The sequence below is a fragment of the Anolis sagrei genome, chromosome 3, assembly GCF_037176765.1.
Source record: "Anolis sagrei isolate rAnoSag1 chromosome 3, rAnoSag1.mat, whole genome shotgun sequence".
NCBI lineage: Eukaryota > Metazoa > Chordata > Lepidosauria > Squamata > Dactyloidae > Anolis > Anolis sagrei.
The window spans coordinates 32,634,868-32,651,421 of NC_090023.1; the positions used below are offsets into that span (position 1 = coordinate 32,634,868).

Sequence of the window (16,554 nt, forward strand, 5' to 3'; positions counted from 1 at the left end):
ATTGTATGCAATAAAAACTGAGCAAGTATAGATTAACTAAGAACAGGTGCTGCTTTTTTTTTTAAATTGCGACCTGTTACAAGAAAAAGCCCTGCACTGCATATTCCTGTATATATTGTATTTCCTACCCTATCATGATTATGTAGGGCAAGTAGAACAAAGCTCTCACATCAGGTCATTATATGAAGTGTAATTGTGATGTGATTCCAAAAGAGCATAAAAATGAACTTTCCAGGAAAAAAGTGGAAAATATTGTCTTTACAAGGGCACCTATTAAAAGGACAACAATACTAATTTTTTAAAAAATGTATTTACTTAGAAGCAATCAGAATGTCAACAGCTACAACTTTTCTTCTCTTTTTTTCTTTGCAATTACAGAGTGGTATTCAGTTAAACAGAACAACTACTACTTTTATGATGCAGACAACTGAAGATGAATAATGAACTACATCCGCATGTATAACTAATCTGTGCTGTGCACCAACAGGAAATCTCCATAAACTTCCATGCCAATTTATAACCCCCATAAACTGTACTAGGCAAAGTTAGTGGCGACTGAGATACCACTAGAGGACAGGTCTACCAAAAGACACATTTGGTAGTGTGTTAACTATACAAAAAGAAAGAAAGAAAAAAGGGGGGAACACTGTACAGTTTAAAAACAAATCTTGCACAACCTTATGTTTCTTATTTTTCTCTTTAAAAGGAGTGAGTTGTGTACAGGGGGGTTAGATGCTTTTCAGACAAAAATAATAATCTAAAAAGGAGACTTATTCATCATCCTCTTCTTCCTCCTCATCTTCTTCCTCCTCGTCCTCTTCTTCCTCTTCATCATCCTCGTCATCCTCATCTTCTTCCTCCCTTTTCTTGCTTTTCTCAGGCTTTGGAGCTAGTTTTTTGGCTACTTCAGGCTTCCCTTTAGCCCTGTATGCAGCAATATCCTTGGAAGAGATAATCAGAAGAATTTGAAGCACTGAATGTATATCTCCCCCAGCCCATGACTGAGTAACTATTCCTTCAAGGATATGTACTCGACTCACATTCTGGCACAATTACAATTCAGAATCTACAACTTGCTCAGGTGACAGTCTAATATTTATATTTTTACATATTACAAATCAAAGCATTCTGACCAAGAGCTTATTCATAGATTTCATGAATTTCAGTTACACAGCAGACAGTGCCACCTTCAGCATGTACTAAGTCTCTGTTTTTGAATTGCATGTATAACTCATAAATAAAATCTCAATACTTATTAAGACAGTTTTGTCTTGATTGTTCAGTTAGAATAGTTATGGGTTTCAAACGGGACAATATTTCAGCTGCTGTTACAAAATACGACAAAAATGGAAATGTCATTCATGGAAAGCCGTAACTCGTGTTCTGCTGTTGGCATTTTTTTTTTTCAGTATGAGATGGGCAAGGTTTAATTCTTTAATTTCTTTATCTACCCTCCCTCAAGTATTATCTCTTTTTCACTCCTAAAAGGAGACCATAATGAAAATATCACTAACACCACCCATGTAAAAGTCATACAAATTCAATAGATATCCCTTTTCAAATACGAAGAGGTTACCCAGTCGCTTCCTGAGCAGTTTCTATGTATTTTATCCCATTAATGTTGCATCTCTTACAACTTATTTCAAGCATGGGTATCAGAACAAAATATGGATATGATGATGGTGTGAGATTCTATTATATGCTTTCACTCAAAGCATTTATGTGGTACTATTCCATGACTCTCAAAAATTAATTTCACCTGTGAGCTAAAAGATGAAGCTATTACTATTACTATAACATAGTTATATGTTGTTGTTGTTCATTCGTTCAGTCGTCTCCGACTCTTCGTGACCTCATGGACCAGTCCACGCCAGAGCTCCCTGTCGGCCATCACTACCCCCAGCTCCTTCAAGGTCAGTCCAGTCACTTCAAGGATGCCATCCATCCATCTTGCAGTTATATGTGACAGTATTAATAGCATGTTATTTGGTCTGAATAAACTGAATGGTCTGCATAAACCTAAATGAGGTTTATTCAGACAATTCCCAGAGATTTTTTTATTTCTTGTGACATATAGTAATATTCTCACAAGGTCTTTTCAATACTGTATCTTCCAACATATATTTGGAAGAATATTCTGCTGATGGGATGCAATGCTTTCTGTTCAAACTTTTAGATAAAGCAAGCTATATAGGTGTATCCTTTACTATTACAAAAATACAATGACATTGTGAATACCTGCCAAAAAAATAGTTATTCAAGTGTACCTTTTCATATTTCTCTTTCAGTTTGGAAGCCTTTTTCTCAAAGGGTATCTTATCATCTTGAGAAGTATTATTCCACATCTCTCCAAGTTTCTTTGCAACATCTCCAATAGAAAGACCGGGATGTTCTCCTTTGATTTTTGGACGATACTCAGAGCAGAACAAGAAAAATGCTGAACTGAAAATTAAATTATGAAGTTTAAGAATAGAAAAAACTGCTTCACTATGCACAGCAAGTTTAGAAGTTTTAGTACTATTCTCCCAAGAAGTTTATAATAAAATAGGATAGAAATAAAATAAAAATAAGCAGCTAACTTTACCATTCATTGCACTGTATTATCAGTGCAATGTTACATGTTAATTATAAAGCTACTCACGGAGGTCTCTTTGGTGCATTGGGGTCCTTGAACTTCTTTTTTGATTCTCCTTTAGGTGGTATGTAAGTTTTCATTTCTCTTTCATAGCGAACTTTATCAGCTCTTGCCATATCTTCAAACTTTCCTTTCTCCTTAGCAGACATGGTCTATAAAAATAAATGCAACATGCACATTCAATATGACATGGCATCCAGCTGTATTCTGTAATTTTATTTCTTATTACCAAATATTACCACTTATTTGGGCATCTATTGCATCACTATTTCAGAAACAAAATACTTACCTTCCACCTTTCTGAGCATTTTTTTGAGAATTCTGCAAAGTTCACTGAAGCATCTGGATGTTTCTTCTTGTGTTCTTCCCGACAAGTTTGCACAAAATAGGCATATGAGGACATTTTACCTCTTGGCTTTTTAGGATCACCTTTGCCCATTTTTAATTATTCTGGAAGATAAAACACAGACCTTTGGGGATTCACTGGGTTTCTATAGACCATTCTTATTTTAAAAATAAAATTTTAAATAAAGAAAAATGGAATGTACAACTGGTATTAAGAATTTTTTTCTGTAATACTTTTAATTACCTACATGGACAGCTATATAGGCCAAAGGCTAGCAAGCTTCTGGCCCCAGAACTCTCCAGGAGTTACAAGAGAAGCTGGAAGAAGTAAAAATGTGGCTTCCAATTCCAAAAACTTCCAGTTCAAAATCCCTGAAAGTATTCTTTTGCAAGAACAAGGTGGAGAAAACTTGTTATTGAAAAATGTGAAATACTACAAATCTCCAGAAGCACCAATTCTCATATTTTAAGGGGGGAAACACGGGGAAGTATAATCATACACCTGACTTATGCAAACAAATGAGTGTGCAACAAAAAAAAACTCCAAATGTATGTAAAATAGGGAATTTGCCTTCTCAATATAAATGGTAGTGCAAATCTGCAACTAGAAAGAAAAACTCCTAAAGTTGAGTCTTTCATGGGCTCCTCACCCAACAGGCTAGCAGGGGAAATTTAGACTGGTCTTGCCTGACATCTAAAACCATCCTGCCAAGTTTCCCTTCTTGCAATGCTCCATCCACCCATCTTTCATTATCTCCTTCAGGGTTCTCCCTCAATTCTAGCATCAAATTAGACCAAAGGCCAGTCAGAATCATAGGGTTGAAAAGGCTCTATGGGCCATAAAGTCCAACCCCCTGCTCAATGCATTATCTCCAGCTAGAGCAATGGTTCTCAACTTGTGGGTCCCCAAAGGTTTTGGCCTCCATTTCCCAGAAATCCCAGCCAGTTTACCAGCTGTTAGGATTTCTGGGAGTTGAAAGCCAAAACATCTGGGGACCCACAGGTTGAGAACCACTGCCTTGGAGGCAGTATGAATATATCCTGAGAAGATCCCACAATTTCTCTAGTCAATTGGTCCTATTGCTGAACCTCATTTACCATCAAGACAATCCTTCTGATGTTCAATCAAAATCTACCCTTCTGTAACGTACAGCCATTAGGCCTGCCCTATGTGGCAGCAGGGAACAAGCTAGTATCCTCTTTTTTGTGGCAGTCCTTCAGATACTTAAAGAGTGCAATTATGTCACCACTCATTATTTTCTGCACTCATGAACATGTTTCGCTCCTATAACCTCACTTTGTATGTTTTGTTTTCTAAACCTATTATTCTTTCTCCACATGTGGTACATGAGCTTGGGTATTGTGTACAAATTTTTTTGCATTTGTTTCTGTTGAATTCTATTTTATTAATTTCAGCCAGGTTTTCTAGTTTATCAAGGTCCATTTGAATAATGTTCATCTTCCAATATGCAAGCGACCTCCCCATTTTGTGTCATATGAAAATCTGATTAAGGATTCCTGCCATCTCATCATCTAAATCAGTAATTCAGAAATATTGAAGAGCATTGGGTCCAGGACACAATCCTGTAGCATTCAAGACCTTGTTTCAATCTCAAGTATACTCATTGATGAACACTGATGAACATCTAATGGTGTTTCCATCTTTTGTAAGTTTGCTAAACGAAGTATCACAAGGAGATCTTATCAAATGCTTTGCTGGTATCTAGATAAGTAACATCCACAGCATTTCCGCAATCTTCTAATGTAATAGCCTGACTTTTAAAAAAAGATATACAATCAACTCATGAATAAATCTGCCAAACTAATCCTATATCCAAACTGACCTTTTATGAGTCACAAATCCTCTGGCAACCTATCTGTGTGGATATATTTTGCACTAAGACCATGTTCTAGACCACGGGATGGAACTGAGTATATGAATGCAGAGGGCCTGGTCAGATTATCCAGGCGCCTTGCATACTGTAGTCATTAATATAGGTTCCCTTGTGCTAATACAAACCATGTTGCTAGGATGGAGTGAGGTGTTAAGCCTGGTTATGGAGAAAAGTTCTCCAGCAGATGCCTTGTGTACCAACTTTTAGCTCAAAAGGACTTCAAGGATCATTTTTTTCAACTTGTTAATAAATGATCTAGATTGACAACTGAGGTGACTATGTGAATGACACAAAATTATTTATAAAAACAAAACAAAAAAGGTTGCTCTCTGCAAACCGGATTAACAATAAAATGACAACTGCAATTCCATGGAACGAAATATCACGTAAGGCAATCTGATACAAGAGACCCAAATTTTACATAAATACTAACTGGATATGAACTGGTCGTGACTGAACGCAGAAGGATCTTAGAGCTGTGGATTGATGAATATCTTGACCTGATGTGTAGTTGCTGTGAAAAAAAGCAAATACCATGGTAGAAAATCATTAAGAAAAGAATAAAAAAATAAAGCTGTTGGCATCTTAAACTGTTAATGTAGTGCAATATTGCAGAGATCCTTGAAATGATGAAAAAAGGATCAAAGGTCTTGATTGACACCTATGGGGTTAACTGCATTTTAACTTTTATATCCATGACAAATATGTTAGTATTCCACAGAATCATAAAAGTTAGAAAAGACCTCATGGGCCATTCAGTCCAACCCCCCATCGAGAAGCAGGATATTAACTTATTACATTTTTTACATATTATTGGGTTCTGTCATGTTATTGTTAGCCGCATTGAATCCCTATAAGAAGGCAGGGTAGAAATAAAGCAAATTAATAAGATACAATTCTGTGGCTTGTTAACAAGACACTGAATGTTGCTTTGGAGAAAGGGATGATAGAAATTAAAATTTTAAAAATAGGATTAAGGTTGGGAGCACAGACGTGTCTTTTTATACAGCAGCTGTTCAGCTACTTTGGAAGAGAGGACTTTGGTCTGGTTTGGAAGAGATGTTTTTATCAGAGGAAATATTTTCAAGTTTTAAACACTCATTTTTTCATATCTATACTGAAGTTCTCTTTTTTGACAGGGAAACATTGCTTTATTTCCCCAAGCTTCCTCATAGTTGTCTACAAAAGGTCTTCTCTCCTTTACATTGCACAACATTAGGGAAATGTGCACACTTCTAGCTGGTATTGCTACAGAAAGCAGAATTTCCTATCAGTTTGGCATGCAGACTGAGAGAAAAAAAGGATTTGCACTTTCTGACTAAACAAGTCTGGTCTAAGGTTTCAGTCAGGTAAACAACACTTAAAAGCCTGCAGTGGAAACTGGGGTCAAGGAAAGAGTTCTCACATGAAAAGGGGATATGTGGGCAACAAGGCTAACTGGAAAAACGATTAAAAAAGAAGTTGAGGGACTTGTAGACTTAAAACCTATTCATTTGACAGGTTACTTTTAAAATTCAATTCACAAATTTTCATTTAAAATGCCCCATGGATGCTTTAAAAATGCCCCAACATATTCAATATTTCAGCTATAAGATATTTTAGAATTTTATCTGTATTAATCACAAGTATCAAAAAGAGTAAAATATCCAAGTGGCATACATATAAAGTAAAGGTTTTCCCCTTGACATTAAGTCTTGTCGTGTCTGACTCTAGGGGTGGTGCACATCTTCATTTCAAAGCCAAAGAGCCGGCGTTGTCCGTAGACGCCTCCAAGGTCAATTAGCCAACATGGCTGCATGGAGTGCTGTTATCTTCCCACAGAAGTGGTATCTATTGATCTACTCACATTTGTATGTTTTTTAACTGCTAAGTTGGCAGAAGCTGGGGCTAACAGCGGGAGCTCACCCCACTGTCCATATTCGAACCGCTGATCTTTCAGACAGCAAGTCCAGCGGTTTAATGTGTTTTTATATTTGGGTTGTCAATCAGGGACCGCCTCACCCCCTACCAACCCCAGAGATCCCTCCGTTCTGAAAACCAAGATTGGAAATTCTCAGTGTCAAGACCTTGCATCTAACAGCAACCAGACGCAGAGCCTTTACAGCAGTGGCACCATCACTCTGGAATACTCTGCCTAGCAGGACTTATCAGCTTTCCGCAGGGCATGTAAGACATATGTTTCGACAGGCCTTTGATTTTTGATATTGCTGTTTTTAAATTGTGTTCAATTTTAGCCTGTTCTTGTAAGCTGCTCCGAGCCCCAGAGGAGTGGTGTTCGAATAACAAATAAATAAATAAATAAAAATTTTGTTATTATGAGTGTATTGTTGTTGTGTTCGGGCATCTAATGTTTGCCTTTTATGTTTGGAATCCATCCGGAGTCTCTCCAGGGAGATAGGGCAGAATATAAATAACATTTTTATTATTATTTATTATTAACCCACTGTGTCACGGTGGGCTCCTATATATACATGTAGATACACACACACACACATATATACACATAGACAGACACACACACACACATAATTCTGTCAATCTTAATCATGAGCACTGTCAGGGGAAAAGTTTTCTGTGAGAAAATCGAAAGGGTCAAACATATCTTTAAAGGAAAATTTGAATTTTGTCTATATTAATCAGTGGCACTTTCAGGGTTAAAATTTTCTTCTTCTTCTGAGGTACCAAAAGAGCAGAATATCCAATATATTGTGAATTTTGTCAATATTAATTAATCATGGACACTGTCAGGAGAAGTTTTTTTTATGTTTTTGGTGAGGGAATCTTAAAAAAAATCATTTTTTAAAAAAATTATCAGTGGCACTTTCAGGATTTAAAGTTTTTATTTTTGTGAGATACCAAAAGGGCCAAATACCCAATATATTTTGAATTTTGTCAATATTTATCATGGACACTTCTCAGGAGAAAAGTTTTATTTTTTGTTTTGGTGAGGGAATCTAAGGAGTAAAATATCATTTTTTAGATAATCAGTGGCACTTAAGTTTTTATTTTTGTGAGATACCAAAAAGGCCAGATACCCAATATATTTTGAATTTTGTCAATATTAATCATGGACACTTCTCAGAAGAAATGATTTTTTTGTTTTGTTTTGGTGAGGGAATCTAAAGAGTAAAATATCATTTTTAGATAATCAGTGGCACTTTCAGGATTTAAAGTTTTTATTTTTATGAGATACCAAAAGGGCCAAATACCCAATATATTTTGAATTTTGTCTATATTAATCATAGACACTTCTCAGGAGAAAGGGAATCTAAAGAGTAAAGTATCATTTCAGTGGCACTTTCAGGATTAAAGTTTTTATTTTTGTGAGATACCAAAAGCGCCAAATACCCAATACATTTTGAATTTTATCAATATTAATTAATCATGGACACTTCTCAGGAGAAAAGTTTGTTTTGTTTTGGTGAGGGAATCTCAAGAGTAAAATATCATTTTTTAATAAAAAAAATAAATCTAAGGGCCAAATAGCCAATATATTTTGAATTTTATCAATATTTATCATGGACACTTCTCAGGAGAAAAGTTTGTTTTGTTTTGGTGAGGAAATCTAGAGTAAAATATCACTTTTTAAAAGATAATCAGTGGCACTTTCAGAATTAAAGTTTTTATTTTTGTGAGATACCAAAAGTGCCAAATACCCAATACATTTTGAATTTTATCAATATTAATTAATCATGGACACTTCTCAGGAGAAAAGTTTGTTTTGGTGAGGGAATCTAAAGAGTAAAATAACATTTTTAGATAATCAGTGGTTCTTTCAGGATTTAAAGGTTTTTTTTTTATTTTTGTGAGATACCAAAAGGACCAAATACTCAATATATTGTTAATATTAATCATGGACACTACTCAGAAGAAACATTTTTTGTTTTGTTTTGGTGAAGGATTCTAAAGAATAAAATATATATTTTTAAAAAAATATCTAAGGAGTAAAATGTCATTTTTAAATAATCAGTGGCACTTTGAGGATTAAAGTTTTTATTTTTGTGAGATACCCTAAGGGCCAAATACCCAATATATTTTGAATATTGTCAATATTTAATCATGGACACTTCTCAGGAGAAAAGTTTTGTTTTGGTGAGTAAAGAGTAAAATATCATTTTTTAAAATAAATAATAAATAAAATACAAATAACAGCAAAATAGCAGCTTGCAATGCTGAAATCTGTATCCTGAAACAAGAAATCCCTAGAGCTAGCTGGCTGAGGGTGGGGGGAAAATCCCATTCTGCCTAAGCTCCTTATGGCAATCCTGCCTTGCAAAGGCAAGGTCGACAATAAATAGAATGAGTGGTGCAGCTTGTGGCTTCTTTCTGCCTGTGTAGACGTTATGGGTGGAGAAGCCTTGGAGAGAATAGTGATTCCAGAGGTTTCTTGTTTTATTTGGTGCTACAATGGCGACGGAGTTCTGCCTAAGGAGGTCACCGCGGGCAAAAACAACCTCCCTTCCTCCTCCTCCTCCTTCCATTTTGTGTGAAGAGAGACAGAGGGAGAGGCGCCTTTGCTGCTGAGAGAAGGAAACTCCCCTCCTCTTCGGGCGGGGAAGGCGCGGCTCCCCAGCCTGCGTGTTCCTTTTTTCTTCTTCTTTCTCCATTGCGACTGTAGCCTAGGCTGTGGCACCCGCTTTCCCCCCTTTTTTAATGTTATTACTGTCTTGAGAAACAAGCTGCCTTCTCGGAATGGCCGCTCCTCTTGAGAAGAGACGACAAGGAGGAGGAGGAGGAAGGGAGAGGGAGGAGGAGGAGAATATGGCTCCTGGCTGCCTTCCCTTTGTGTGGAGGGAGAGAGGGAGGGGAGCGCGCGCCTGCCTCCCTCCTCTTTTTTCCCTCCCTCCCTCAGCCATGACAGGAGGCGCTGAGGAGAAATAGGAGAAGAAGAATGAAGGGAAAGTGGTTTCTCTTGAATCCAAGCCACCAAAGTCTTTATTGTTTCCTAATGTTTAATACATATATAGAGAGAGAGGCTTTTTAAACCGTCGCTTTTTCTGAGGGAGAAAAAGTCCCCTCAATGGCGCCCCCCTCAGTCAGTCAGGTTTGGTTGGGACTTAGAAATAAAAGCCATTACAACCTCTCATTGTTCCAGATAGATACATACTAAAGCTCCCTTCCACACAGCTGTATAAAACCCGCATTGAACTGGGTTATCAATGGTGCCCCCCTCAGTTAGTCAGTCAGGGTTGGTTGGGACTTGGAAATAAAAGCCATTACAGCCTCTCATTGTTCCAGATAGATACATACTAAAGCTCCCTTCCACATAGGGGTATAAAACCCGCATTGAACTGCGTTATAAGGCAGTGTGTGGACTCACGCCCCTTCCACACAGATGGAAAAAAAACATCTCCTTTGAACTGGAATATATGGCGGTGTGGACTGAAAGCCCTACCACAACCATATAACTCAGAATATCAAGGCAGAAAATCCCACAATACCTACTTTGAACTGGGATATCAGAGTCCACACTGCATATATCCCAGTTCAAAGCAGATAATGTTTATTTTAGGGCCCTTCCACAGCCATATAACCTAGGGCCATTCCACACAGCCCTGTATCCCAGAATATCAAGGCAGAAAATCCCACATTATCTACTTTGAAAATCCCACAATATCTCCTTTGAAGTGGGATATCAGAGTCCACACTGCCATATATCCCAGTTCAAAGCAGATAATGTGGGATTTTCGGCCTTGGTATTCTGAGATACAGGGTTCTCATGGTCTTCCACACAGCCCTATATCCCAGAATATCAAGGCAGAAAAATCCCACAATATCTCCTTTGAAGTGGGATATCAGAGTCCACACTACCAGATATTCCAGTTCAAAGCAGATGTGGGATTTTCTGCCTTGATATTCTGGGATATAGGGCTGTGTGGAAGGGTCCAAAGTCAACACTGCCATATAACCCAGTTCAATGTAGAAAATGTGGGATTTTGTTGAGCTGTGTGGAAGGGGCCTCAAATATCTCAGGGCCCCTCCACACAGCCCTATATCCCAGAATATCAAGGCATAAAATCCCACATTATCTGAGCATGTACTCAGGTAACCCAGTTCAAAGGAGATACTGTGGGATTTTCTGGTATCTAGGGCTGTGTGGAAGGGCCCCTTCAATGCCGCCATATAACCCAGAATATCAAGGCAGAAAATCCCACAATATCTCCTTTGAACTGGGTTGAGTCCACACTGCTATATATCCCAGTTCAAAGCAGATGTGGGATTTTATGCCTTGATATTCTGGATTATATGGCTGTGTGGAAGGAGGCCCTATAAACCCAGGTTTTCTATTTCTTTTAGGGCCCTTCAACACAGCCATATAACCCAGGGCCCTTCCACACAGCCCTGTATCCCAGAATATCAAGGCAGAAAATCCCACATTATCTGAGTGTGGACTCAGATAACACAGTTCAACAGATATTGTGGGATTTTCTGCCTTGGTATTCTGGAATATAGGGTTGTGTGGAAGGGCCCTGGGGCCCCTTCCACATAGCTGAATAAATCCCACATTATCTGCTCTGAATTAGGATATATGACAGTGTGGACTCAAATAACCCAGTTCAAAGCAGATATTGTGGGATTTTTTGCCATGATATTCTGGGTTACGTGTGGAACGTCCCTGGATCCACACTGCCATATATTCTCTTCAAAGATAATGTGGGATTGTATTTAGCTGTATGGAAGGAGCTTCAGATATCCCAGTTCAAAGCAGATACAGGGCCCTTTCACATAGCCCTATATCCCAGAATGTCAAGGCAGAAAATCCCACAATATCTGGTTTGAACTGGGTTATCTGAGACCACCCTCTGATAATGTGGGATTTTCTGCCTTGATATTCTGGGTTAAATGTCTGTGTTGAAGGGTCCCCCAGACAGGACGATGTAGCCTGAGTTTTCTGTTTATCCCAGATTATCTGACAGTGTGGACTCATATATAATCCAGTTTAAAGCAGCAAATCTGGAATCAGATCCTGGGATATATACGTGGGGCCTGTCTAGAGGGGATCTCAGATCACCCAGAGCCCTTCCACAGAGCCATATAACCCATAATATCAAGGCAGGAAATACCACATTATCTGAGTGTGGACTAAGCTCCCTTCCACACAGCTGAATAAAATACATTATCTGCTTTGAACTGGACTATATGGCAGTGTGGACGCAAGTAACACAGTTCAAAGCAGATATTGTGGGACTTTTGTGCCTTGATAATTCTAGGATATAGGTCTGTGTGGAAGGGCCCTGAGTTATCGGAGTCCACACCGCCATATATTCCAGTTGAAATCAGATGTGGGATTTTATTTAGCTGTGTGGAAGGGTTCTCATATCAGAGCCCTTCCACACAGCCATATATATAACCCAGAATTATCAAGGTAGATTAACCCACCATATCTGCTTTGAACTGGGTTGTCTGAGGCCACTTCCACACAGCTGTATTAAAATCCACACTGAAGTGGATTAAATGGCAGTGTGGACTCAAGATAACCCAGTCCAAAGCAGATATGATTTTCTTCCTTAATATTCTGGGGTATATGGCTGTGTGGATCTATAGATAAGAGATTTATCTATGTATGTGTATGTTTTAAACTCCAATAGATCAGACATGGCCAACTTGGACCCTCTCTCCAGGTATTTTGGGGCCCTTCCACACAGCCCTATATCCTAGAATATCAAGGCAGAAAATCCCACAATATCTGCTTTGAACTGGGTTATTATCTGAGTCCACACTTCCATATATTCCAGTTCAAAGCCGATAATGTGGGATTTTATTCAGCTGTGCGGAAGGGGGTTTAGTCCACACAGCCCCAATTCCCACCATTCCTGACAGCCTCGGGCCCCTTCCTTTCCCCTCTCAGCCGCTTAAGAAGGGGACTGAGGCTGTTAGGAATGGTGGGAGTTGGAGTCCTTGTCCACACAGCCCTATATCCCAGAATATCAAGGCAGAAAATCCCACATCATCTGATTGTGGACTCAGATAACCCAGTTCAAAAGAGATATCATGGGATTTTTTGCCTTGATATTCTGGGACATAGGGCTGTGTGGACTAAGCCCCCTTCCACACAGCTGAATAAAATCCCACATTATCTGCTTTGAACTGGAATATATGGCTGTGTGGACTCAGATAAGGCAGATATTGTGAGATTTTCTGCCTTGATATTCTGGGATATAGGGCTGTGTGGAAGGACCCAAAGACTCCAACTCCCACCATTCCTAACAGCCTCAGCCCTATTTAAGCGGCTGAGGGGGGAAAGGAAGGGGCCCGAGGCTGTCAGGAATGGTGGCAACTGCAGTCCAAAATACTTAAAGGGCCCCAAGTTGGCTCATATTTATTTATTTATTTATGACATTTATATGCCACCCTTCTCATCCCGAAGGGGACTCAGAGCGGCTTACACGATATATATATTGTGTACATTATATTATTATTATTTCCTACATTTATACCCCGCCCTAATATTATATTTATATATATTATAATATATATATAATAATAATAATAATAATAATACATTATTATTTACGGCATTTATATGCCGCCCTTCTCACCCCGAAGGGGACTCAGAGCGGCTTACACAATATATATATATAGTGTACATTATATTATTATTATTTTCTATAATTATACCCCACCCTTATATTATTTTTATATATATTATAACAAAATATTATTATTTACGAAATTTATATGCTGCCCTTCTCACCCCGAAGGGGACTCAGAGTGGCTTACACAATATATATATTGTGTACATTATATTATTTTTTTATTTCCTATATTTATACCCCGACCTTATATTAATATATATATTATAATTATAATAATGTATTATTATTTACGACATTTATATGCCGCTCTTCTCACCGCGAAGGGGACTCAGAGCAGCTTACACAATATATATATCTTGCACATTTTACTATTTTTTTATTTCCTATATTTATACCCCGCCCTTATATTAATATATATTATAATTATAAATTATTATTTATGACATTTATATGCTGCCTTTCTCACCCCGAAGGGGACTCAGAGTGGCTTACACGATATATATTGTGTACATTAGATTATTTTTTATTTCCTATATTTATACCCCGTCCTTATATTATATTTATATATTATAATATATATATTATAATTATAATGTATTATTATTTACAACATTTATATGCCACCCTTCTCACCCTGAAGGGGACTCAGAGCAGCTTACACAATATACAGGGTTAGTCATATGCATTTTGACTAACCCTGTATATATCATGTACATTATATTATTTTTTATTTCCTATATTTATACCCCGCACTTATATTAATATATATAATATATATTATAATAATATATTATATTACTATATTCTACTATACCATTATATTGTAATATTATTAGTAATATTACATGGAATATAAAATATATAATTTCATATTATTATATTGTATTACGTTATAATATTATAATTATATGTATACGCATTATATCACATATTATTATATTGTATTACATTATAATGTTCTAAATATTATATGTATACACAATATATTATATCACAATGTATTGTTGAAGGCTTTGATGGCTGGAATCACTAGGTTCTTGTGCGTTTTTTCGGGCTATAGGGCCATGAGGATGCTTGCCATAGATGCATAGCTTGTTGATGTTGTTTTGATATTGCTAGGTTGTTGTTGGATTATGTTCTGTAATTTGCACCTTATTCTCTCCATGTTGTACACCGCTGTGAGTCGCCCCTGGGCTGAGAACAGCGGTCTATAAGCACAGTAAATAAATAAATAAATAAATGCAGGCGAAACGTCAGGAGAAATGCCTCTAGAACATGGCCCTATAGCCCGAAAAAACCCACAAGAACCTATTCTATCACATATCATATTTGTGATAGATGTTTAAAACCCCGACCAGTGAGGCTTTGAAGCCCTCTCTTTCGCAGTTAAAAGGCTGGATCTGCCACATGATGCATCTGAAACGGCTTTTGACGTGGCTTCTAGTCCTAGAACGCAGTGTAGCGGGACTGAACCGTATCAGAGGGTTGTGTAGACAGGGAGGGAGAGCAAGAGGCGCCCCCTTCCGTTGGCTGGTGGCTGTCGCTCCTCTTCTCCGCCTGAAAGCCGGCCTCCTCTCGCCTTGTTTTCCTCCCTCCCTCCTCCTCCTCCTCCCTCCTTTTCCCTCTTCTCTCCACACGGCTCTAGTCAGCCATGTTACGGCAAGCGCAGCTCCCGAGGTGATTTATCGCCGGGAGGCCAACAACGCCCCGGAGGGGAGCAGCAAAGAGGCCAAGTGGGGGTCCTTCCGTGGGCTCCCTTTCCGTGTGGCTTCTCTATCAGGCGCCCCATCCAAGCGGCGCTTTCCATGCCCACAATCCTCCCAAGCTGAAAATATATCCAAGATGGATATTGCAATATAGATATATGTGTGTGGAAATTGGATTGCCTCTCCTTCCTCTCTGTCACCCTTTCCCCGCTTTGTGTGCCTCCAAAGAGTGTGGATTTGGCCCCTTCTGCGTGGCCTCCCTCCTCCTCCTCTTTCTCCTTCCCGCCCTTCTTCTTCTTCTCCTTCTCTTCTCTTCTTCCTTCCTTCTCTCCCTCCTTCTGGAGCCTTTTCTCACCGTACTCACCGCTCTTCCCAGCACCAGAACCTCACTCAGTTCCCTTCCACTCCACACTCCACGCAAGTCACGCCGCCGGCCGCTGGATCTCGTATGTAAGACCAATGCACTGCAATGGCTGAGAACGGGATCGATACGCAGCCTGCTCACTCTCTCCAGCGCTGGTAACATTACTCTCAACACAGGGGCGCTCCGATTGGCCGGCTCCGAGGCAGGCGCCGCGCCGATTGGAGGAACGCCTCCCATTGTCCTGACCAGAGCGGCGCGCCGATTGGCCGCGGAGGGAGACACGTCACCGGGGATGGAAAAGGCGCGCAAATATAAAACTGCCTGAGAGGGAGATGGCTGAAGCGGGATGCACAGCTCTATGAGGCTGGAAGTGCCGCTGCAATGCAATGTATGAAGAGAGCGGCTCCTAGGCAAAGGCGCGGATCTCAATAGGGGCCAAACCAGGCGCGCCGCCTTGGCTAAGCGGCCGGCCCCGCTGTGGAATAGGCCTCCTTGGAGGCTGTAGCAGAGGCCCTAAAGCCACACCACAGCAAGTCCCGACGCTCTTGCTGCAGGCAGAAAAAATTAATTAGGGTTTTAAAAACCCCACTCCCTTCGACCCCATTTTTCATTAAACCATCTTAGTCTGTGAAATACATAACCATATCCCACTTCACTGCGTTAGATAATTTGCCTCCAGAAGTAACGGGACAGTCATACAAGTCCTAGTCCCATTTCCTATATGGATAAACTGAGGTCCAATTATACACTCGTCGGTTAGGAAGTTTCTATACACAAAATACATTTCGTTGCTAACAACCCCTTGCTGTAATGCTCCTTTGCACACTATTTTAACAAGAATCTCCCACAGCAAGCTCTTACAATGAAGTAAGCTATATTCCTAATGGGATTTATAGGCAGAAACACTCTTGTCGACCTATTTGTTTGTTTCCACCTACAGTTGTCCTCATGATAAAGCGCCTTCCCCTGTCCACATGTTAAAAAGTTAAAACCCTGGGTGAGATAGGAATAAAAAATGCATTTGTGGACAATTTGGACAATTTCAACAGAAAGGAAGAAACCATGAAAATGA

General features: G+C 39.1%; 1 protein-coding gene across 4 annotated transcripts; it reads right to left on the minus strand.

Annotated features, from left to right (window-relative positions):
- Positions 1-291: 291 nt before the first annotated feature.
- HMGB1 (high mobility group box 1) lies at positions 292-15,650 on the minus strand. Of its 4 annotated transcripts, none has more exons than XM_060770871.2 (6): positions 15,483-15,650; positions 5,309-5,389; positions 2,925-3,105; positions 2,642-2,787; positions 2,268-2,442; positions 292-941 (listed from the first exon to the last, which is right to left on the minus strand). In XM_060770871.2, exons 3-6 carry the CDS (start codon positions 3,072-3,074, stop codon positions 771-773), a joined length of 642 nt encoding a protein of 213 aa, XP_060626854.1. In that variant the 5' UTR covers positions 3,075-3,105; positions 5,309-5,389; positions 15,483-15,650; the 3' UTR covers positions 292-770. The 4 variants fall into 4 exon arrangements, with proteins under 4 accessions (XP_060626854.1, XP_060626853.1, XP_067322692.1 ...); XM_060770870.2 differs by having other exon boundaries at positions 2,925-3,085; positions 15,483-15,649; XM_067466591.1 differs by having other exon boundaries at positions 2,925-3,085; positions 15,474-15,649.
- Between the last annotated feature and the right edge of the window lie 904 nt (positions 15,651-16,554).

Bases quoted from the DNA above. Each gene is read 5' to 3' on its own strand.
- HMGB1 (XM_060770871.2), bottom strand. From the start codon at position 3,074: ATGGGCAAAGGTGATCCTAAAAAGCCAAGAGGTAAAATGTCCTCATAT. The intron at 2,788-2,924 runs GTAAGTATTTTG...TTATTTTTATAG, and splicing joins AATGCTCAGAAAGGTGGAAG to ACCATGTCTGCTAAGGAGAA. The intron at 2,443-2,641 runs GTGAGTAGCTTT...TTTAATTTTCAG, and splicing joins AATGCACCAAAGAGACCTCC to TTCAGCATTTTTCTTGTTCT.